General features: G+C 58.7%; 1 protein-coding gene across 13 annotated transcripts in view; it reads right to left on the reverse strand.

The window, feature by feature from the left end:
* Positions 1-726: 726 nt before the first annotated feature.
* Positions 727-20,108, reverse strand: part of TLE3 (TLE family member 3, transcriptional corepressor) — a 45,931-nt gene continuing 26,549 nt past the window's right edge. For 2 of the 13 annotated variants that reach the window (XM_072739035.1, XM_072739030.1), the window contains exons 7-20: positions 15,466-15,670; positions 13,730-13,746; positions 10,242-10,361; positions 9,425-9,475; positions 8,660-8,812; positions 8,117-8,249; positions 7,360-7,544; positions 6,528-6,604; positions 5,555-5,804; positions 5,018-5,265; positions 4,112-4,259; positions 3,187-3,337; positions 2,359-2,435; positions 727-1,291 (exon numbers count right to left, since the gene is read on the reverse strand). In XM_072739035.1, the coding sequence (XP_072595136.1) occupies positions 1,184-1,291; positions 2,359-2,435; positions 3,187-3,337; positions 4,112-4,259; positions 5,018-5,265; positions 5,555-5,804; positions 6,528-6,604; positions 7,360-7,544; positions 8,117-8,249; positions 8,660-8,812; positions 9,425-9,475; positions 10,242-10,361; positions 13,730-13,746; positions 15,466-15,670 (1,923 nt within the window). In that variant the 3' untranslated portion in view covers positions 727-1,183. Of the gene's footprint in view, positions 1,292-2,358; positions 2,436-3,186; positions 3,338-4,111; positions 4,260-5,017; positions 5,266-5,554; positions 5,859-6,527; positions 6,605-7,344; positions 7,545-8,107; positions 8,250-8,659; positions 8,813-9,424; positions 9,476-10,241; positions 10,362-13,729; positions 13,747-15,465; positions 15,671-20,108 lie in introns of all 13 variants that reach the window. The other 11 variants (XM_072739033.1, XM_072739028.1, XM_072739034.1 and 8 more) reach the window with 7 other exon arrangements.

Below are 20,108 nucleotides of genomic sequence, written 5' to 3' on the forward strand. Positions count from 1 at the left end.
CGGGGAGAGAGGAGGATGGGGATCAGAGGCAGGAAGGGGGGAGAAGGCATTTTATAAAGGACAGCGATTCTAATTCTTTTTATTCAAATTAAAAAAAAAAAAAAAAAGCACCCACATCAGTTGCTAGTTTGCTCTGGTAGCTCCCTGAGCTGAGTCGCTAGGCTTTCCGCTAACTTTTTTGTCCTTTTCAGGTTGTGTCCGAAGATCAAGAAGGGCCAGAGGTGGAGCTCCTTTGCACCTCCACCTCTCATCACCGTGACCAAGTGCGCACCAAAGAGAGAGAGAGAGGCCAGAAGGAAAGAGAGAGAGAGAGCGGGACCCCTGAGAGAGAGCGAGGGGAGTGCAGGAGGCCGCAGAGGATCCAACCTTCGTCAGCCAGGGCTGGCCCCGCACATGCACTGCCCGGCCGTGGGTGCAGCCCCCGCGGGTCCCGACAGGCCCTGGGCAGCCCCCCCAAGTCCGCGGGGAGCACAGGTGCCGGGGGGGGGGGGCCCTCCCGCTCAGTCTGGTCACCTGCAGTAGCTCCCTTCCTCTGCTCCTCCCCCCCTCCATTGGGCTCGCCCTCCCCGGCCTCCCCTTCTCAGATGGGGATGTCCCTTAAAAAAAAAAAAAAAAGCCACCACCACGAGTGGGTTACAAATACAGCAGGCGAAGTACACGGCTAGCGCTTCCCGCTAGCGTTCTCGGTGGGAAGGGGCCTCCTCCCCCACTGACCAGTCCGAGATAGACAAGTCTGTTATTTACATTTTTCACAAATGTTGTGCGCCGCACAATCGGGGAAAATGAGGTCCCCCCCCTCCCCCAGCACAAACACGTGGTCTGCTCCGGTGTCCCCGACCCAGGGCGGGGTAGGGGGGGCCAGAGCCCAAGAAACGGGAAGGAAAGACGGGAGATTCACGAGGGGGGCGTCCGTGGGGGGCTGCGGCCCCAAGCCTCCAAAGAAATCTACTTGTAGCATCTGCCAGGGTTGTGGACGGGGGAGGAGAGCCATCCCTTGGAGTCCGTGCCCGGGGGCGGGGGTCCAGGGCGTGGAGGGCACGCCCTCTCGGCCTGCCGGAGCGCAGCCCTGGACCGCCCAGCCGCCCGCCGCCAGCCTCCGCCACCTCGGGCCCCCTCGCGGGGTGGCCCTGTCACCGCCGAGTCCGTTTCTCCCGGAGTCTGACAGCCCTGTGAGAGTCCTGCTTTAGTAGATGACCTCATAAACCGTGGCCTTCTTGTCACCAGAGCCTGTTACAATATATTTGTCATCCGCCGAAATGTCACAACTCAAGACAGACGAGGATTCCTTGGACTGGATGGTGGAGGCGGCGAGGACAGGCAGGAGGGTGGGGGGCGGGGGGGAGAGAAAAAGGCAGGAATTCACTTTCTTGGAACTCAGCACGATTCCCGAGCTATCTGCGTTTCACCCCCTCCTCTGTAGCTGGCCCTGGAGCTCCAGCCCCCAGCGCACCCAGCAGGGCCTCCCAATGCAGCCTGCGGAGGCACTTTCAGGGACAGATGCCCTGTCCTCCTGCCCTTCCACCAGGGAAAGCTCATTAACGGGACCCTGGGTATCTCAGAGTGGTATGGCTGGAAAGAGGACACCGGAACACGGCCTTCTCCTTGGCGTTTACCTACAGACAGGTAGGAGCACTCGCGAGCGGAGCGCGGGCATCAGTGGGACCGAGCCTCAGCCTGCCGAGCCAGGGAGAGACCTACACCCGACCCGAAGCATCCAGTGTAACTATGGAGACTCTGATGGCTACACGTGACACACTAGACGCCACACACACTCCCACCCAGTGTGGACCCCGAAAGCGGCTTGTCTGCTGGGAGCACACGAGCACGTTGTGTGTGCACTGTGTGTGCGGTGTGTGTGCGTGCAGTCAAGACTGTGTCTGCGCGAGACAGAGCGTTATGTGGGGACCCAGATCCTGAAAAATCATGAAAAGCCTCTTCCCGCTCTCCCACCTCTTTCCAGACCCTTCCTCTCCTGCCCCTCCCTCACTCCTTACATTGAGGTGTTGAGATGAAGCACAAACTTACTTGAACATCAGGTAACACTGCTCTGAAAAGAGCTGACCAATGCACCTATGAGTGCTCAGCGCACAGGCCAGAGCCAAGAGCATGACTCCCCCTTGCTCTAGAAATCCTACAAGCAGCACCCCTCTACCCACTTAAAAGCTCTTGCCCTATGTGTCAGACGCCACGGGCAGCAGCGTGTGTCCCACTGTGTGTCCAAGGCCTTGGCTCTGGGGAACCCCTTCTGGACCCCCCATGAGGTAGGGGCTGGAAGGGCCCAGGGCAAGTCCTGCTTTGCCTCCCACCACCCCCATCCCCATGGGCAGAGCTCTGGGGCGCCCGGGTGGTGTGTGGTACCTGGAATATGCTGGCTCCGTACGGCGTCCTCCAGGCATTGAGGAGATTGTCTTTCCCAGTGCTCACGAACCACTTGCCTACAGGCGGGAGGCAAAGGGAGGCAAAGGGAGCGTCAGCTTTGTGGCTCGCTGCCCTGGAGATGTGGTGTGAACTGCCAACCAGCGCTGAGCTGGACTCTCGGCTGGCAGGGGGCATTTCGCAAGCGACACCCCTGACTCACAGACACCCACAGGACGCCTTTCTCTGTAATCACGGGGGAGGGGAGGCAAGGGCGCGGCTGGGATGGGGAGAGGGAGGATGTACAGCTAATCACAGACATCACGCTTCCCCACAAGGTGCATTTTCGAGCCATCAGTCCACTGACCCTTCTCGGTTTTGCTACGGGAAGGCGGCAGAGGCACTAGAAACAGCAGCACCCTGAGGCCTGGAGAGTGAGCTGCAGCTGGGGGTCGGCAGGCACGCTGCCAGGGCTCGGCTTGTGCTAATGCGCGCTGCCCCCTCAGAGCCACGGAGGGGCCCGTGCCCGGGGTTGCACAGCCGGTCAGCGGAGGAGAGAGCCGAGCCTCCCAGCAGCCTCAGCGCCTGGAGGAAGGGCCGGGAGGCTGAGCGCTCGCTGTTCCTCTGCCCCAGGCCAGCAACCACTGGCTCTGACCTGGCCCCCTGGGCGTTTGGTATCCCCTGGATGCAGACAGGGGGGCAGGGCGGGGGGCATGACAGCGGTCGGTTGGGGTCAGGAGGCTGGATTCCATCCAAGCCACGGCTCCCCCGGGTCCCTCCTCCACAGAGCGGGCAGGCCAGGCTGCCTGGGCTCCGGGCTCTGGGGCTCACCGCAGTAGGCGAACTTGAGGGACAGCACGCAGCTCTCATGCAGGTGTAGCTGGTACTTGTCAGGCTTGGTGTGGTGCAGCACCTCCACGTTGCTACTCTCCATGCCCACGGCCAGCCACTCCCCGGTGGGGCAGTAGCCCAGTGAGAAGATCTGCAAGGGGCGGCGCAGGCTCAGCTCCTCGGCCCCACACCCTGCCCCCCACTGGGGCCCCAGGGGCCTCTCCTCTCAAAGACCCCCAGAGCGCAGGGGCCCCTTGCCCCCCCATCACCTCCCCACGTGCCCTTTTCAAGGCCAAGCCCCCCCTTCTCCGTCATCCCCAGAATGCCTCTTAGGGGTGAGGAATTAGAGGTTCAGAGATTGCTGACTAGAATATAAGCGGCAGAGCCAGCCTTCCAACTCAGAGATGCCACAGGCATTTCTCTTTCAAAGTTACTGTGACTTTTGCCTTTCTTAAAAAAAAAAAACTGAAAAAACACTGAAATATTACACACGTACAGCTAAAATATTTAAATGAGTAACACAAACGATGACGGAGAATCAGGCTCCCTAATGCTCATAAGACATTTTCTGAGCCAGGCTATGGCTAAGGCTTCGAGAGGGACCACCTTAGGCGCTCACGCCAGACGTACAAGGGAGCTACTACTATGCCCATCCCACGAGGGAGAAAACCAAGGCCACAGTGCTCAACAACAGAGCCGAGAATCAGATCTGAGCAGCTGGGTCGAGTGCGCCCAACTCCAGGGCCTTGTCAGTTCTACTTTATTGCTGCTTCCTCCAGGAAGCCCTCCAAGCTGGCTGAGGTTGGTCTTAGGTCCATCTGCAATGTCCAGCTGTGAGGGCCCCCTGTCCCCTGACCCAGCCATCGGGACCCCCAAAGGGAAGGGAACAACACGCTGCCCTGGGGGAGGGGAGGGGAGCGCTCACCTGGGACGTGAAGTCATGCTGCTGCAGCTGCCGACCCTCCCGCAGGTCCCAGGAGCGCACGGTGTTGTCCAGGCCTCCAGTCCACAGCTTGGTGCCATCATGGGAGATATCTATGCAGCTGGCCCCATCCGTGTGGCCCTGGAACTGCCTACAAAGGCCAAGCAGGGAGACGGGGTGAATCCCATGGAACCAAATGCCAAGCTGGCAGCCATCCAAGGGAGCTGTGTCTGAGCAGAAGAGAAAACTGAGGCCCAGAACGGGGTGGACCATGGTGAGCCTGCAGCGGAGCCGGGCCTGGGTCTCCTCCCACAGGCAGGCCCTCTCCCCCTGCCCGGGCCGTGGGGCCGAGGCCACACACAAGCGGGATGCTACTACGAGCCACAAAGACAGCCAGCGTGTACCGACGGCCGACTCGGGGGCAGGCACACTGCCCTGCACGGCGCGCTAACTCTGAGGACGGCCTTCACCATGCCCGCTTCACACACGGGAAACGGAGACCCGGGAGCTGAGTGACTTGCACGAGGCTGTAACGGGGGCAGAGTCACACTGGGCCGCTGCTTCCAAGGCCCCACGATAACCACCACGTGACACTGCTCCGACCTGGTCCCGATGCCTTCCCTCCTTCCTCAGTCCTCCCCCTCTGCTTGTCTCCACTGCTCTGAATTCCACGCTCCCCTCTTCCCAGAACCTTCTGCAGCTCTCCTCCATCCTCTGCCCAGGCCGAGCACCCGACAGGTGGCCGCCCCCTCGCACAAGGCAGGCCAGGCTGTCTCTTCACCTAGGTGTCCTGGCCCACCCCGTTGTGGCCACCCCACAGCCATCAGCCCCTCGGATAGGCCGGTCCCCATTACGACCAGCGCAACCTTCCTGAGCACGAGCACCCTCTGCTCCTCATCGCAGCCTCACCTGACCAGGGTCTGGTTGTGCAGGTCCCAGACGGCAATGTTCCCGTCACTGCAGCAGGAGAAGCAGACTTTGGCGTCGGGGCTGATGGCCAGGGCGTAGCAGGCGGGAGCCGAGGACGTCAGCTCGGCCTTGATGCGGGGTGTGGGCGAGGCCAGGTCCCAGATGGTGAGCGTGCTGGCCTCGCCGCCCACGATGAGCGTGCGCCCGTCGGGGAGCAGCTTACAGGAGCGGATGTAGTTGTCCCTGTTCTGGAGGGAGAAGGGGGCAACGTTGAGTTCGGCCCACCCAGCGGCACCAAGCACTCTCCCCACCCCGGCTCACATCCGGCCCTCACTCACGGCAGGTGTCAGGCCGACCCCTCCCTCATCCACAACCCTTCGATCTTTCGTGCATTTCGTCACAAACCCCAGGAAGTTCGGAATCATCTTCACTTAAGGATGGTAAACCCAGGCCCGAAGAGGTCAGCCGGCTTGCTCTGCGGCCCAGCCAGGGCTGCCCCTCCGCCAGCCAGGGAGGCCTGTAGTCCTGGGTCCTCACCAGGCAGTCCAGCTGGGAGATGGGGCTCTTGCTGCCCGGCTGGCTGATGTCCCAGATCTTCACGCAGCCCTTGCCACCAGTGTAGACGTGCCGTGTGGGGTTGCTGATGGTCACGGCGCACACCACCTCCCCGTGGCTCAGCGTGTTGATCTGCCGGGCATGCCGTGGGATGCCGGGGCCGGCCAGGGCGTCGTGGGGGAAGGGCACGGGCTGCATCTGCCCATCGGCACTCACGTGGAAAGAGTACGCTCTGAAAGGGCGAACGTCCCTTGTGTCACCTCCGATCCGCTCAGCCGCCAGAGTCCTGCCCAGGTCAGACAGCACCATCCCGACTGGCCCACCTCCAGGCCCCAGTCCCCAAATCTTAGGGAACCCAGTAACCCCAACCTTCTTGGCCTGACTCTACCAGGGTAGGGGACTTGCTTATGATCCCAGGCTTGACTTCTGCTCCTGTTCACACACCCTCGGCTCCAGACCATGTGATTAGCCTCACATGTGCCCTGGAGTGTCCTTTCTTACCATCTACGAATCCCCCTGGGAAGGGTTCAGCTTGAAGGTGACCCTTTCCTTTACGAGCCCAGGGGTAAGAGGGAGGGAAATATGTCTGCTCCCCAAGGGTGAATCACGGAGCCTGGGGTGAACCAGCACCGTCTTCCCACTGTTTAGGGCACCGTGGGTGCCAGCTGGGGGTGTTTCCAGCAGCTGAAACCCAGAGGAGCTCCCGAGGCCAGGGCAGCTCACATCACTTGGCTATGGAGGCCCCATCCGATGCAGCGTTCCCCAACACCCTCGCCTCCCATTCAGCAGGAGCCCCAGGGCTGATGGGGAGTGTGGCCAGGCAGCCGTTTCCTGGGGCTACCACCTGGTCTGTGAGCACCTCTAGAGGGCAGACAGCTTCTCAGGTAGTGGGGACGGGGGTGGGGGATTGTGTGCTTTCCCCAGGCAGCATGCAGTGAACACAGACAGAACTTACGGTTTTCCACCAGGAATGGAGGCGAGGCTTGAGGGCAGGCCGGTGGCCCGCATGGGAGGATGAGGGTCAAAGCCAACCTGTAAGTCAAGACAAGGCCAGGCTTTAGTGAGGAAGGCCACCATGCGTCCCGCCCCCGGCCTCTTCCCTCACCACATCCTAGGTCCTGCCCACACAGAGCTGCCTCTTCAAGACCCGAAGACAGCCAAGCAGAGGAGGGCCTGTTTTCCCTCTTGCCCCGGGCAGCGGGTGTCTGGCCCAGGACAGGTGGCAGAGACAGGGGGCAGTCCAGACCCACCAACTCTGAGCCAGTATTCTTGATCCCCACACCCTCAGCTCTCTGGGGCAACCCCACTTCATTCCTGCCCTGGCGTTCAGTAGGCCCATCACATGGGGAGGAGGCGGCCCAGGAGAGAAACCGTCTCCTGGAAAAGAGCCCCTCTCTGCTGACCCAAAACTGAACTCATTCTTGGTATGCGAGCAGCCTCTTTTACCAAACCCAGGCTATGTGGAAGTCACTGGACTCATTTTGGGGTTCCCATCCCCATAGAGCCCAGAAAAAGAGGGAGCAGCCCCATTTCTCAGATGGAAAAAGACACCCCCCACCGGGTAGGCAGAGTGGGAGGGCTGAGTTGTGTGATGTCACAAGACGACTACCGGGGTGAGCAGGGGGTGGGGATCCAGGTCTACTGACCCCAAAGTCTACGTTCCTTTTCTTTTCCTAATAAACAGTCTACCCCAGAGGCAGCTGCCTAACAACCTCCACCAACTCCCCGCTTCTTGCCCAGTCCCCCCAAAAGGAGCCAAAAGGTCTACGTACAGCTCCAAAGCTCACCATTGGCGATCGGCCATAGGCAGCGGCGGCGGCGGCGGCGGCCGCGCTCATCTGCGGCGGGATGTTGTGCAGGCTGGCGTAGGCGCTCGGGCTGGTGAGCGAGCCGTTCATCTCGTGGTGGCTCATCATGGCAAAGGGGGCCGCGTAGGAGCTGGTGATGGAGATGGGCGTGCGCAAGGCCGAGGCTGCAAGGAGGCGGGCGTCAACCGGGGGGAGATCCTCAGGGGGAGCGTGCCCGCCCCTCCCGACCCGGACAAAGCTCGGGCCACCACGATGCCTCCCAGCCCAGCTGCAGGTCTTCTGCACTCGAAAGCTGCCTGTTCCAGGCAGTTGGACTGAACCCATCAACCTGGGACCCAGGTCCTCACAGTCCAAGAAGGTTCAAGCTGAGGGTGGTGCCCATCTCTTTTTACAGAGCAGGACACGGAGGCCCAGAGAAGGGTGTTGGCTCAGAGTCCTACGGAACTAATGATGCAGATGGGGTCAGACCATGGGGGTCCTGGCCCATCTGAAGCTCCTGCCACACGCCGAGTCCAACAGCGCCCCGGAAGGCCCTGCCACCAGTGTTGACACACCAGGTGTCCACGTCCTCCTCAAACCTGACCACGGAGTCCCCCTGGAGGCGGGCCCTGGGAGAGCCCCAACTCCCACACACTGCCTGGTGCTCCGGCCCGTCCATGCAGCTCCGGTCCAACCCGGGGCACACCCCCGCCCCCCCAGCACGGCGACCCAGCCCCATCGTGCCTACCCATTATACCTATCGGGTCCATGCCTGGAGGTTTGCCCGGCATTGACCGGAGCCCTGGGGTCGTGCTGGTGCCTGGAGTCGGGGCATCGTTCCTCGGAGTAGGTGTATTGGACTTGAGCCCAGGGGTAGAGGATTTGTCATTCTGAAGAGAGAAGACCAGAAGATTCCTTTCTCTCAAGAGCTGGGCACTTGGGAGCTGGCCACAACACCCAGTGCCAGCTCCAGTTTGCAATCTCCTGCCCAAAAGCCCCTCAATTCTCACCCAACTTTACGTGGCAGGGACTACGGTGATGGTTCCCATTTTACAGATGCGGTAACCGAGGCTTGGAAACATGAACTGGTACCACAGGGCCCAGCCAGTGAGTGGGGAAAGCCAGTATCTAAACAGGGGGGGTGGGGGGGGGGACACACCCCAATCCGTGTTCTCTGTACTCCACCCCTCTGCCCTCTAATTACGACCACTCCAGTTTGTCCCTTTTCTAGAACCTTCTTCCTCCACCCCACCTGCCCTAGCCCTCTGCTTCTGCGGTGCCAGAGGCAACCCCCACATACATGACCAAGGTCTTTGGTCTTGGAGGAAGGTGTGCTGCTGGAGGAGGCTACTGAGGCAGGGCTGGTGGGGGCATCCTTTTTCAGGCCTCGGGCCTTGTCCAGCCCATTTTCAGGAGGGGAGTGTGCCGGGCTGACCCGGGGCGTCGCTGGGTCCTAAAAGCACAAAGGGTGCAGAGATGCAGTAAAGGCAACAACCAGCCGGGAGCCTTCCCTGCGCTGGGGACGGGAAGGGAGTGCACACACTGATGGGGAGAGCAGTATGGCTGAGAGGGATGAGGGCCCCAAAGCGGGACGACTAGTTCTCACAAATCTGGTCTCACCCCTTCATCCCACAGATGGGAGACCGGGGCCTGGTGGGGGTGGGGGACGGTGACCAGCCCAGGATCAAACCCAAGTTCAGGACTCCAATCTGGGCAGTGGGGCCTCAGGACCCCTACACCCTCAAGGTCCCAGGGGGTGGTGGGAGAGTGGAGTGGACCTGGAGGACCACGGGGAGCAGGAGCTGGCCCTCGCCGGAGATCTTTGGGGCATGGTTGCGCTCTCCCCCCGGGTTTTCCATCCCAGGAACCCCAGCCACCATGCGGCCAAGCCCTGCCCTCCTCCTCCTGACCAGCCTGATGCCCCGACACCAGAGGCCTCGCCACCCTGCTCAGGCTGCCAACTGTTGGTACAGCAGCCGGGACCCAGCAGCTCTCAGTCAGGGGAGGAACCGCTTGAAACCACCCCAAACCGAGCATGCTGTAGCCTGGGCCCGTCCGTGCTCACCTCGTTGGAAACGTCCACCACCAGATCGTCACTCTTGTCTCCGTCACTGTCCTGCACCCCGAGAGAGGAGCTGGTCAGGGGGCCACCCTCACCACACCCCAGACTGAGCCTGAAGCACCCCCTGCTCCCACCAGCTGGAATCGGAAGCCAGAGCCAAGCCCCACAGTCCACGCCTTCTCCTCTCTGGTCTGGTCTATCAATATGGGCCTTCTGCTCGCCGAGCCCCCGGCCCTGTTCCAGGTCACCTCTCACACCTCCTGGCTGCCTCACCCACACCTGCCCCGTTATGGTACTTCTGAGCCCCTTTAACTTGGCTCCTTCCAGAAGCTTCACAGCCACCATTGCTGACAAGGAAATGTGCTAGCCTCGTGTCAGGGCTTCCACCACTCCGTGCAAGAGGCGTGATCAGCCTCGTCTCCCAGAAATGCAGCCGAGGCACTTGGGGAACCCATCTAGAGCCACAAGCGGCAACGTGGCTGGACGGGGCCTGGCATCACATGGCCCCCTTCCCTCGGTCTCAGCTCTCATGCTGCACAGGCTGACCCACTGTGGGGTCAAAGTGTGGGGGCACCAGGGACGGCCCACTGGAGCAGACCAGGGTCTGGGAGGGCCATGAGGGGAGCACGGGGCCGCCCTGCCTGCCTGTGCCCTGGCCCACAGCTCTTCCCTCAGCTGCTCCCCATCCTGGCTGTGGCCCCGGGGCTCACAGCCCGTCCTCCCCTGGGCCTCTGACTTGCACCCACGAGTCAGGCCTGTGGGTTGTCCCACATCCCAGCTCCCTCAGACCCAGCAGTGGCCACGGTGCCCCTACACGTACGTATCGGCTCAGACTATCCTTCTCCTCTGCTTTCCGCTTCTTGGCTTCCATGCTGTAGTCTGCAGAGCCCCGGTGCTTCTCACTGGCCCGGAGGCTTTCTGAGGGCGACACGGAGTTATTCTGGAAACAAGAAGGAGATTCAGCGTGAGCACTTCGTGCACATCGTCCCATGAGGTCAGTGGAGGTGTGTGTGTCCTGCTACGCTCCCCTCCATCGGAGCCTCGCCAGAGCAGCCTTCCCAGCTCTCCAGAATGGGCCTCCCTGGAAGGGTGGGCGCCCTGGGAGCAGCACAATTCTCTTCTGTAGCTATGATGCTGCCACGAAGTGAATGGACCTGCACCGAGCTCTCTGCCTTCTGGCCTGTGAGACTGTCTGTTCTGTGGGGGCCGGATCACAACTCCCTCACCGCCCACCTTGGGCTGGCCACGTATATCTGCTCAAAGAAGGGACAAACAAAATTTGCACCGAGTCGTGAAAGATGGGCCTCTGCGGACACACAGGGGCCACATGCCATCCTTCATCGGCTGGACCCTACTGGAATGGGGAGCTTGACGGGGAGCGGGGACAGTGGGCCTTCTACATGCAGGTGGGCAATTTGGCATTTTGCATGCACGTCCTACTGTTCCACTGCCCGACCTCCAGCCACTTCAGTGAAGCAGCAGGGTTATAAAGAAACAAAACCTGCAACTTCGTGAAGCCTCTCCCTCTGAAAGGTGGGAAAAGGCATAAAGGCAGGCAGGAGAACACCCCACAGAGGAGGCGGTCGGCTGGCTCGGGGTGCCAGGAACGGCGCATGTTGCACGGGGCTGCGGGGCCAGGGAGGGAGGAGCCGCCACTAGGGGTACCTGCCAGCAAACCCGTGCCCCGCAGGGCTGCAGAGCATCAGAAGCAATGCCTCTCTAGGTGCCTGCTGGGGGTTGCTTCTTTCTAAGAAACCACACTCTACTTCCACCCCCTTTTCCTGATCACCTCCCCTAGATCGGGCCTGGCGCTGGGGGCCAGGGATGGAGGAACGAGCCAGACCTAGTCTCCGCTCTGGGGGCTTACGATACCCAGACCGCAGGGCACGGGCAGGCTGGTCCAGCCACATCCCCACGCACACAGATGTGCAGGACATGGCCACGGCGGGGACGCAGCGGGACGTGGGTAGAGAAGGGCACCCCGAGGCCCCTCCCGTCTCCCCCACTTTCCTGGAGGCCAGAGCCGGGGTTTGGGGGGCCAGGGTGGGTGGAAGGGGAGGCGGTGTGGGAGCCAGCCGTACAACTTCATTTCCTTTCCTAAGCCGGTTTCTGGGCAGCCCTTCCCTGCCAGGTTTCTGCCCGAAGCAAATTAAAATGGCAGAGTTATCAAGCCTTGAAGAAAAAATGGAGCTTCTAATGGAAGCGCGGCCCGGCCTTCCCCGCAGCCGCGCAGGAGCGCTCGGCCGCGATTCAATTAGCCGCTGCGAGCCCGGCGGAAAAATCACCGCATTTCATTTCCTCCGATGGTGGCCACTGCGCTAAGCAGCAGGCTGGGCCCTCTCCCCTCTCCCCCTTCCCCTCTCCTCCCCTCTCCCCTGTCTTCTCTCCCCTCTCCCCCTTCCCCTCCCCTCCCCTCCCCTCCTCTCCCCTCTCCCTGGCAGGGGGGAGCTGCTCGGGTTTCTCCTGGCGACCCGGTACGTGGCTGGGAGAACAGCGAGCCCTTTCTTCTCCTGCAGTCAGGCTGAAAACCCTCGCTGCTACCGGAGAGAGTCATGTCAGGCATTTAGCGGCATCGATCCAGCCCGCCTCTGGCTGGCAGGCGGCCAAAAAACTAAGTATTTTTTATTGCTTCGGCGAGGCAAGGAAATATGAATGAAGCTACCTCTAATTGGACTCCAGACTAACCCCTCTGGGACCGCTTCCAGCCCGTCCAGCCGTCGCCCCCCCGCCCCCAACCCTGCCTGCCACCCCCTGCTCTGCGCGGCCGCAGCAGCCCTGTCCTTCTTGCGGGGGCCTCATCTGTTGACAACCTGGTTTGCAGAGGGCTGCTTACTGCAGGCTGCACGGCCTCCGCCACCAGGGCCACAGGCACACAGGCCCGCCGCTGCCTCACTTGCCCCGGGGCCCCGGGATGGATGGGGTCTGGACTCACTCTCACAGGGCTCTCCAGGGACCCCAGGGTGCCCTCCTCGGCTCCCAGCCCGCCCTGCATGGGTGTGGACCAGCGCTGCTGAGTGAGGAGCTCGGCTCTTGGGGGCTCCCCGGGAGGACTGGGGTACAAAGCTAAATGCAAACAGCAATGTGGAGGACGACAATGTGAAGACAGAGGGTGTCGGGCCTCAAACCCCAGTGTCACTCGGCAGCGGCTACTTGTTAACCGGGTCACCTCCTGATGCTGGGTTCTGCTACAAGGCTGGCTGGGCAGGAATATGCACGTGTCCCAGATACAGACACTGAAGCTCCGAGACCGGGCATCCCATGAAGTGGGTCCCCCTGGGTGACTAGACCCCAGGCCTGGAGGGGGTCCAGTCCAGCCCCCACTCCCACCGAGGCCGAACACCTCCCCAAAAATGCCACCTCCTGAGGATCAACATTTACTTAAAAGCAATCAAAATGGATTTTCAGCTTCAGTTTTTCCCTTCCCAACGTACCTAGCCATCGCCGGGCCCAAACGTGCACCCAGATTCCTGAGCACGTGGGCAGGTGGAGAGGGGAAGAGAGAGCACTGCTGCTAATTGGCAGGTTAAAAAAGTCAGCCTGGTGGAGGGCCGGGAGGGAAGGGGGTCGGGAGGGAGCTGCCCGAGGAAGCTGCCGTCTAGATGGTTAGTTAACTGCCCGACCTTCCAAGTCCTACTTAACACGAGGTAATAACCAAAGCCATCCTAACAGATTAGATGGCCCCAGATACAAGGACAGCGATGAGGAATAAAATAGCTTTGCTAATCGCTGGAGGATTTTTTTTATCCAGACTCCACTGTGCTTATTCAGAAGGCTTATTCACTTGAAACAGAACCTCTGAGCCTCAGTGTGATCAGAAAGATTTACAACAAATCTCAAAGCTGGCAGACACGCAGACAGCCTGGCCTTAATGCTTGCTCGCTAGCACTTTCTTAAACCAAGTTAAAGCCCAGAGCAAGGAGAAACCTCAGGCGTTTGGAGGAAGTGGGGAGTTACAGGATCATAGGGGGGGCGGCTGCCCACTTGGGAGGAGGGAAGCAACCCTGCCCAGGACACAGGGCCCTGGGCCACCCGGGGACTCCACGGACTGGCCAGCTGCCCTCTCTGGTTAATCACCTCTCCTAAAAAAGAGGGTTAGAGCTCACTTAAAGCTACCCATTTGCCAAATGATGGAAGGGAAGCCTGGAGAGATGACAGGTTCCCCCCAACCGAAGGTCACTCCCAGCAGGTGGCAACTCCTGTTTCATGACAACCACCACCCCACCCGCCAGGACCCCACGCGGTCCCCCCCCCCCCTCCTCCTCCCAGCACCCCAAACACACTCCAAGGCTCCCAAGTGCTGACACTTACCGCGCTGGATTCTCTTTCTTCAGGGACCGAAGGCCCGGACAGGAGGAGGGACAGGCCCCCCCAAGACAAAAAAAAAGACAAAAAAAGGGAAAAAGATCAGTCTCATGCAGCTGGCTTCTATGCTTTGCTAGTTCATGCATTTTAAAATGGGCAGCAGTCCTAGCCCTCTGAGTCATTGTGGGCCAGCCAAGGCAGGGCCATTAGGTGACGTTTCCCACTTTGAAAATTAACCCCCCCCATTCCCAATGCTCCCCCCTTGGCCAGCAGTCCCGGGTGGGGTGGGGGCCTGTGGCCTGGCTCTCCCTGACATGCCAAGAAGGGCATGGAGATTATCGGTCAGCCCTTTTTGCAAGCCACAAGTTTGGAAAGGGTAATGCTACGCAGAACACCTAGCGGATCTGGGGATTGGGATCTGGGGATTGAGAAAGAAACAAAGAAAGGAACCGTGGGAGGCGTTTTTGTTTTTTAACTAACACCATGCTGTAGGTCTTTGCAGAGAAGCCCCGGATTATTCTGCGCAGCCGAGCACGAGCTCCCCGATTCCCCTCTCTGTTGTGTGGAGACCCTCTTCCTCCGCCAAGTGGACATACAGCATGGTATGCTTCCCAGGTTCTGCTACCACCCTAGTGCACCCTGGCCTGGGCCGGATGGGGTGGCACCCGGGGGTCCTGGAAGGCACTGGCCCTCTGCCCTGGTAAATAGCTACGGGCCAACCAAATCATGGTGTACACCTGCAACTTACACAATTTTGTAGGTCTACTATATCTCGATAAAACTGGGAAACAGGGATCCCTGGGTGGCTCAGCAGTTTAGCGCCTGCCTTTGGCCCAGGGGCTGATCCTGGAGTCCTGGGATCGAGTCCCGCGTCGGGCTCCCTGCATGGAGCCCGCTTCTCCCTCTGCCTGTGTCTCTGCCTCTCTCTCTCTCTATGTCTATCATGAATAAATAAATAAAATCTTAAAAAAAAAAACTGGGAAACAATATCTAAGGGCAGGCCACATGAAGTGGCAAGTTTTGAAATCGGCCTGCGAGGGAGCCATGACGGTGTCCTTCCCCAACAAACCAAGCCCTCCTGGGCCCCCCAGGGTCCACATGGCGAGGGCCTGGTGAAGGAGGCTGGGGTCCCACTTCCAAGTCTTTCCAACCACCTCCCTGCAATAGCGTGATCACTACTTCTGCTCAAAGACCGTCGACTTGCAGCTTTCTACCCGAAGGCCAACTGTGTACCTTTCCCAAGGCACCCGCGTTGGTGGGACACATACGCTAAGTTAAAAGCCAGGATCTTGGCCCCTGTTCTTTGAGGACTAATGATCTCAAGGAGGATGAAACCTCCTCCAGGGGTAGGATATGGGAGGATGGCAACCAAGGGCTCATTCTGGGGAATTCTCGCTCTTCAACGCTGATGGGAATTGGAAAAAGGCCCCCAGCACAGACTGGAAGGTGTCCTGAAGGAACGGGATTGGGCTGGCCCTTTAAGGATGGGCAGCATGTAGCTAGGTGATGGGAGGGTGCTGGAGAGTTCTTCCGGAACAGAGACCGCCTGCCACGGAGCAGGGATTGGAGGGTGGGGCCCTGGTTTCCATGTTCTAGGCATTCAACAGATGGCACCTAATCTTTTGCTAACTCCTGGCCCCAGGCTGACAACACTTGCTGTGTCCCCTGGCAGGAGGACCGACCGGAGACCCCACCCCACCCCGAGCCCCAGCCCCGCCCTCTGCCCCAGCTCTGGGCCGCACCTCTGTGGTCTAGTTCATGGTGATTCTTCTCGTCCTTCACCGTCAGGTGGGCCTGGCTGCCCAGGGCACCGAGCGCCAGCAGCCCGGAGCTGCTCCCCGTCACCGGGGGGATCCCTGGAGGCTGGAGACCTGATGGGTGGGGTGGTAACTGGACCGGGGGGCCGTGCGTGGCGTGGGAGAGGTGCTGTGCCTGGAGCTGCTGTTGCTGCAATGAAGTGGGTGGTGAGCACAGCTGAGCAGGGACAGCGGGGGAGGCTGCTGGAGGTGGGGGCGGGGGGGCGGGGATGCCCTCCCAAACCTCTGCCCCCCAGCTCAGTCCACATGCTTTCTGGCTGAAGGAAGTCCGTTAACTGAGGGCAATTAAGGCACAAGATGTTGGTCTTCAAACTCTCCACCCATCCCCCCTCACCCCCCTCTCCCCAGTTTTGGATGAATTCCTCAGGGTGCATTTCCAAGCCTGAGATAAATACAGCATGCATTTAAAAACCAAAGAGTCATCAGGGCTCCCTCTCTGGGGAGGGGGGGGGTCCAATTTTAAGTCAGCCGTCACACTTGCTCATGCTTGCATGCCTTTGAACATTCACAGCCAGTGACTCCCAACCCTGAGCCCGTATCCTGGGAAGCCTCCCTAATTCTCAGGAACTCCAGACTGGCTAGCCGAAGCCAGCGCCAGGCCATAGAAGAAAATTTCCGAGGTCAAGGGGAGCATGGGGCCAGCAGAATGACAGCTATCTCGCCGGACATCAGAGTGGAGAACGGAGGAACAGGAGTGGAGGTTTGGATCTAGACAGCCCAGGATTCAAATCCCAGCTTTGGTAGTTCTTAGCTGTGTGACCTCAGGCAGGCTACTCAGTAAGTGATCTCCTAACAGCAGCTACCATTCACCAGAGGCCTTACAACGGGCCCTGCACTGTTCTAAAATCCCTACACCTGCATCAAGCTCTGTACAGTCATCATCACGGACATTAACGGTAACAATCCCCAGGCCAGGTTTCTGCTCCGCGGCTCCCTGAGCCCCCAGGTACCCCTAGTCACACTAGCCCTAGGGTATTTCTCTTTCCCCTCCGCATTCCACACCCAACAGACTGGCATGGGCAGCCTGGTTCCCTCCCCAGCGGCCGCTACAAAACGACCTTTATCTTATCGTTCTTAATTTTGTGCCAAGAACCACAGGAATTGTGGGGCAGGTTACACCGCAGCCAAATACTTCTGAGGAGTGGCTGGGGCCTTGGGTATGCTGATATTTACCTCAGTGAGCACAAGAGAAGGGAACCAACATTTACTGGATGCCCGAGTGAATGTGTGGCACTTCCCAAATATTCTGACCCTTGCACCCCAGGTGGCAAAGGAGGGTTTGTGCCCATTTTACAGATGGCAAACCGACACAGAGAGGGCTGGAACCAGCCAGGTTCAACCACTAGCGCGAGAGATCTGGACTCAAATCTGTCAACCGCCCCTCTTATCCAAAGCGTGTTCTTAAGGAGACCCCCCAAAGTAAGAAGAGCTGGTAGGGATGACAAAGAGTAAAAATCTGATAAGCTTGCCTGTCAGTATAAACTTGGCTCGGAGGCCACAGCTGGCAGACAGGAGAACACGGGGGAAGGTCTACAGTTCTGGTTGGAGGGGAGGCCCTAAAACGCAGTTAAGTTTTACAGTCAGGGGGTCCTAAGAACCTTACTCTCCCCTCAACTATGCTGCAAACTGCAAACCTGGGCTCACCTGCAAGCTAAAGCCAACCATGGCCACCACCACCCCCTGGCCCCCCAAGGGCTTTTCTTGCAACTCTGGGTAAAAGGCCAGGACCAGTGGCCATTGCTCAGAGCTGGGACAGCTACTGTTGGATGATTTATGGAAGCAGCTGGTGGGCACTGACCCCAGATCTGCCCCGAAATGCCAGCACAGAAACAAAGCCCAGCCAGGGGACCCCAGGCAGAGACCCAACCCAGCCCAGCCCAGCCCAGTGACTCAGGCTCTTCTTGGGACCCGAAGGCTTACATCTGAGCTCCCCTACCTTTTCTCTTTAAACAAATTATAATTGTTAGGTCTTACTACAAGAAGGAAAAAATGTGTAGTCAGAATATATCAAATATAATATGGATCAAAATATCGCTCTTAAAAAATTACCCTTCCATCCCACTCTCTAGAATTTTCCTTTACGAAAATCTACAAATGGTAAACGTATTCCTAAATAAATAGGCTCTTGCCAACCTTACTACTACTACTACACAACCGGATTTTCATTTGAGGCTGTTCTGTACAGATCAACACGTCCTTCCCAATGGCTACCCATCATTCCCCGGTGTGGGCCAACCATCCAACTCTATCTACACGCCCAGTCTTAAAAAATGGGTCTCCGCCAGCAGCACTGTGGTTTTAGACCAGTTGCTGACAGGCCCTTTAATTTTGCCAGTGTTAACTATTTCATACAATCTCAGAAAGCAAGGAGTGAGGTATTTAATCCACTTTTTACAGTACACAACCGGTAAGACCACTGGAGGGAGACGGGAGGAGGGGAGCTTCAGGGAAAGCAGCTGCAAGGGTAGAAGGCTGGCTCCCTCCACGAATAAATCTGATGCTCCCAATTTGTGCCCAGGGAAAGACGCAGTTGAACCATTCCAAATACCCCAATTCCTACCTTACCGGGGAAGCTCTGCTCTTACCCAACCTTCTGGACGCCCTGCCCAGTTCAAATGCCTCCTCCTCTGGAAGCCCTTGCCATCCTCCTGGTCAGCACCGATGTCTCCCTGCTGAGTCCTAACAGCCCAGACACTGGGGCCAGACAGGCTAAGGCAGGCGTCCAGCTCTACCCTTTATCAGCTGCGAGACCTTAGAGGAAGGAGTCAGTGGACCGAGTCTCCGGGCCTTGGTTTTCTCATCGTGCGAGGACCACATGCATTATGCTGCATGTCAAGGCCGAGTAGGTACTCAGTTAACGTTAGCAAAAACCGATGCATGAATCACAAATATAACCATTTCTTTCATCTTTATGGGATGCTTGCCAATTTGTGAGTTCCAGGAAGATGGGAACCTTGTATTTTCTGTCCTGGCACCTCCAGTGGCGGCTGGCTTGTTTGCTCACAGCACTTCCACTGGGTAAGTACGTGATAATGTCGGAAAAGGCAGACAAGGGAGAGAGGCTGGAAGTTAAGTCGGCAGAGCAGCTCTGTCCAACAGTGACCATCCACCTCCCAGATCTGTGCCTCTTATCCAAGGCCTGCTGAGACACAGCTAGAACAGCTCATGGGGACAAGGAGCACAGCGGAGTGTCCTGCTTCCTGGAAATGTGATCCTGCAAACCGGCATGAGAAACTCAGAACAAAGGCTATATTGGCCGTTTGGAGAACCGTGGCTTTCAAAGCTGCGGAGCTTCCAAGCCTGGGGTCGAGGGGGTAGTTTACTGCTGTAGTATGTCAGACATCAGTGTCTTCTTTGCAACAGAGGAAAAGGAAATTTCCATATACTTCTCATCTTCAAGTACAAAAGCACAACCAGAAAGAGGCGTCCTTTGTATGGTTTGAAGGCACAGTCAGGAGGGGCCGGCAGGCTCCAGGGAGTAGGGACATAAGAGCCAACCTCCAAGGCTTATCTCTTCTTGAGGCTAGGGCAGATGCCAGCGCTTGCTGGGCGTGGCGTCTGCTCATCACAGTCTCGGATGCAAGAGAGTGAAACAAAATTTTCTCCCCGGCAGGGCAGGGGGAGTTGGCTGGCAACGATGCACCTGCCTTGCTGTCCCATGTCATGGCCCCTGCCTCTCTGCGGGCAGGCAGGCGGTGCACGACCAGCTGTCTCCAGGCTGCACTTCAATCCCCTGTGGCACGTCCCTGACTTCAGAGGATGATGGGCTGAAATACAGCACCATGTGAGTGGGGGGGTGACAAGTGGGGAGAAATGGAATCAAATCCACCCTCCAAGAAGGGACTGAGCTAACCACTCTGCTGCAGCCCATCTCTGGTTTCCATGACTCCTTCCAATACACTCCTCCATCCGATGCGTGATGTGAAAGGAAGTCAACAATCTCCCCTTCTACCTCCAACCCCCAAAGAGGGGGCTGAGTGCCTGGAACCGAGCCCACCCGGGAGTACTGGTCCCTCCTGTAATATTTCAGGCCAGACCACAAGCATGGTCAAAGAATGTGTCCCACGGGCTCTAAGTGTATCCCCGTCTTCCACGCGTGTGTCAAGTGCCCGTGCCCTGTGCTCAGAAGGTAGGGCCTCTTACAGGAGAGGCTGATGGGGAGGATCTTCCTCCCAGAGTACGTGTAATTGGATTATGCACATCACGCTTTAATGCCTTTGCTGGCTGATTCAATGCTTCACTTATCAGGTTCATGATTTGGGTTAAACTTAGCGAAGTTGCCTAAGCATTTCCAGAGCCAAGCCTGAGGACTGAGGACACCCACCAGAGGAAGCACAGAGTTCTGAATGCATAAAATGAACAGTTCCTGCCCTCCCAGGAGCCCTGGGCCTTCCCTGTTCCTTCTACCTATGTGGCTGGTGGGCCCCACAGCCCCGCGCTGAACTGAGCTCTTGTGCTTTCTAATAGCTTTTAGAGCTCCCAACAACCCTTGCTACTCTATTTCGGACACGGGGATGCGCTCGAGGAGCCAAGCAGAGCCAGGACCCTGAGCCAGCATGCCCTCTCCC

This window comes from Vulpes vulpes, chromosome 15 (assembly GCF_048418805.1).
Source record: "Vulpes vulpes isolate BD-2025 chromosome 15, VulVul3, whole genome shotgun sequence".
NCBI lineage: Eukaryota > Metazoa > Chordata > Mammalia > Carnivora > Canidae > Vulpes > Vulpes vulpes.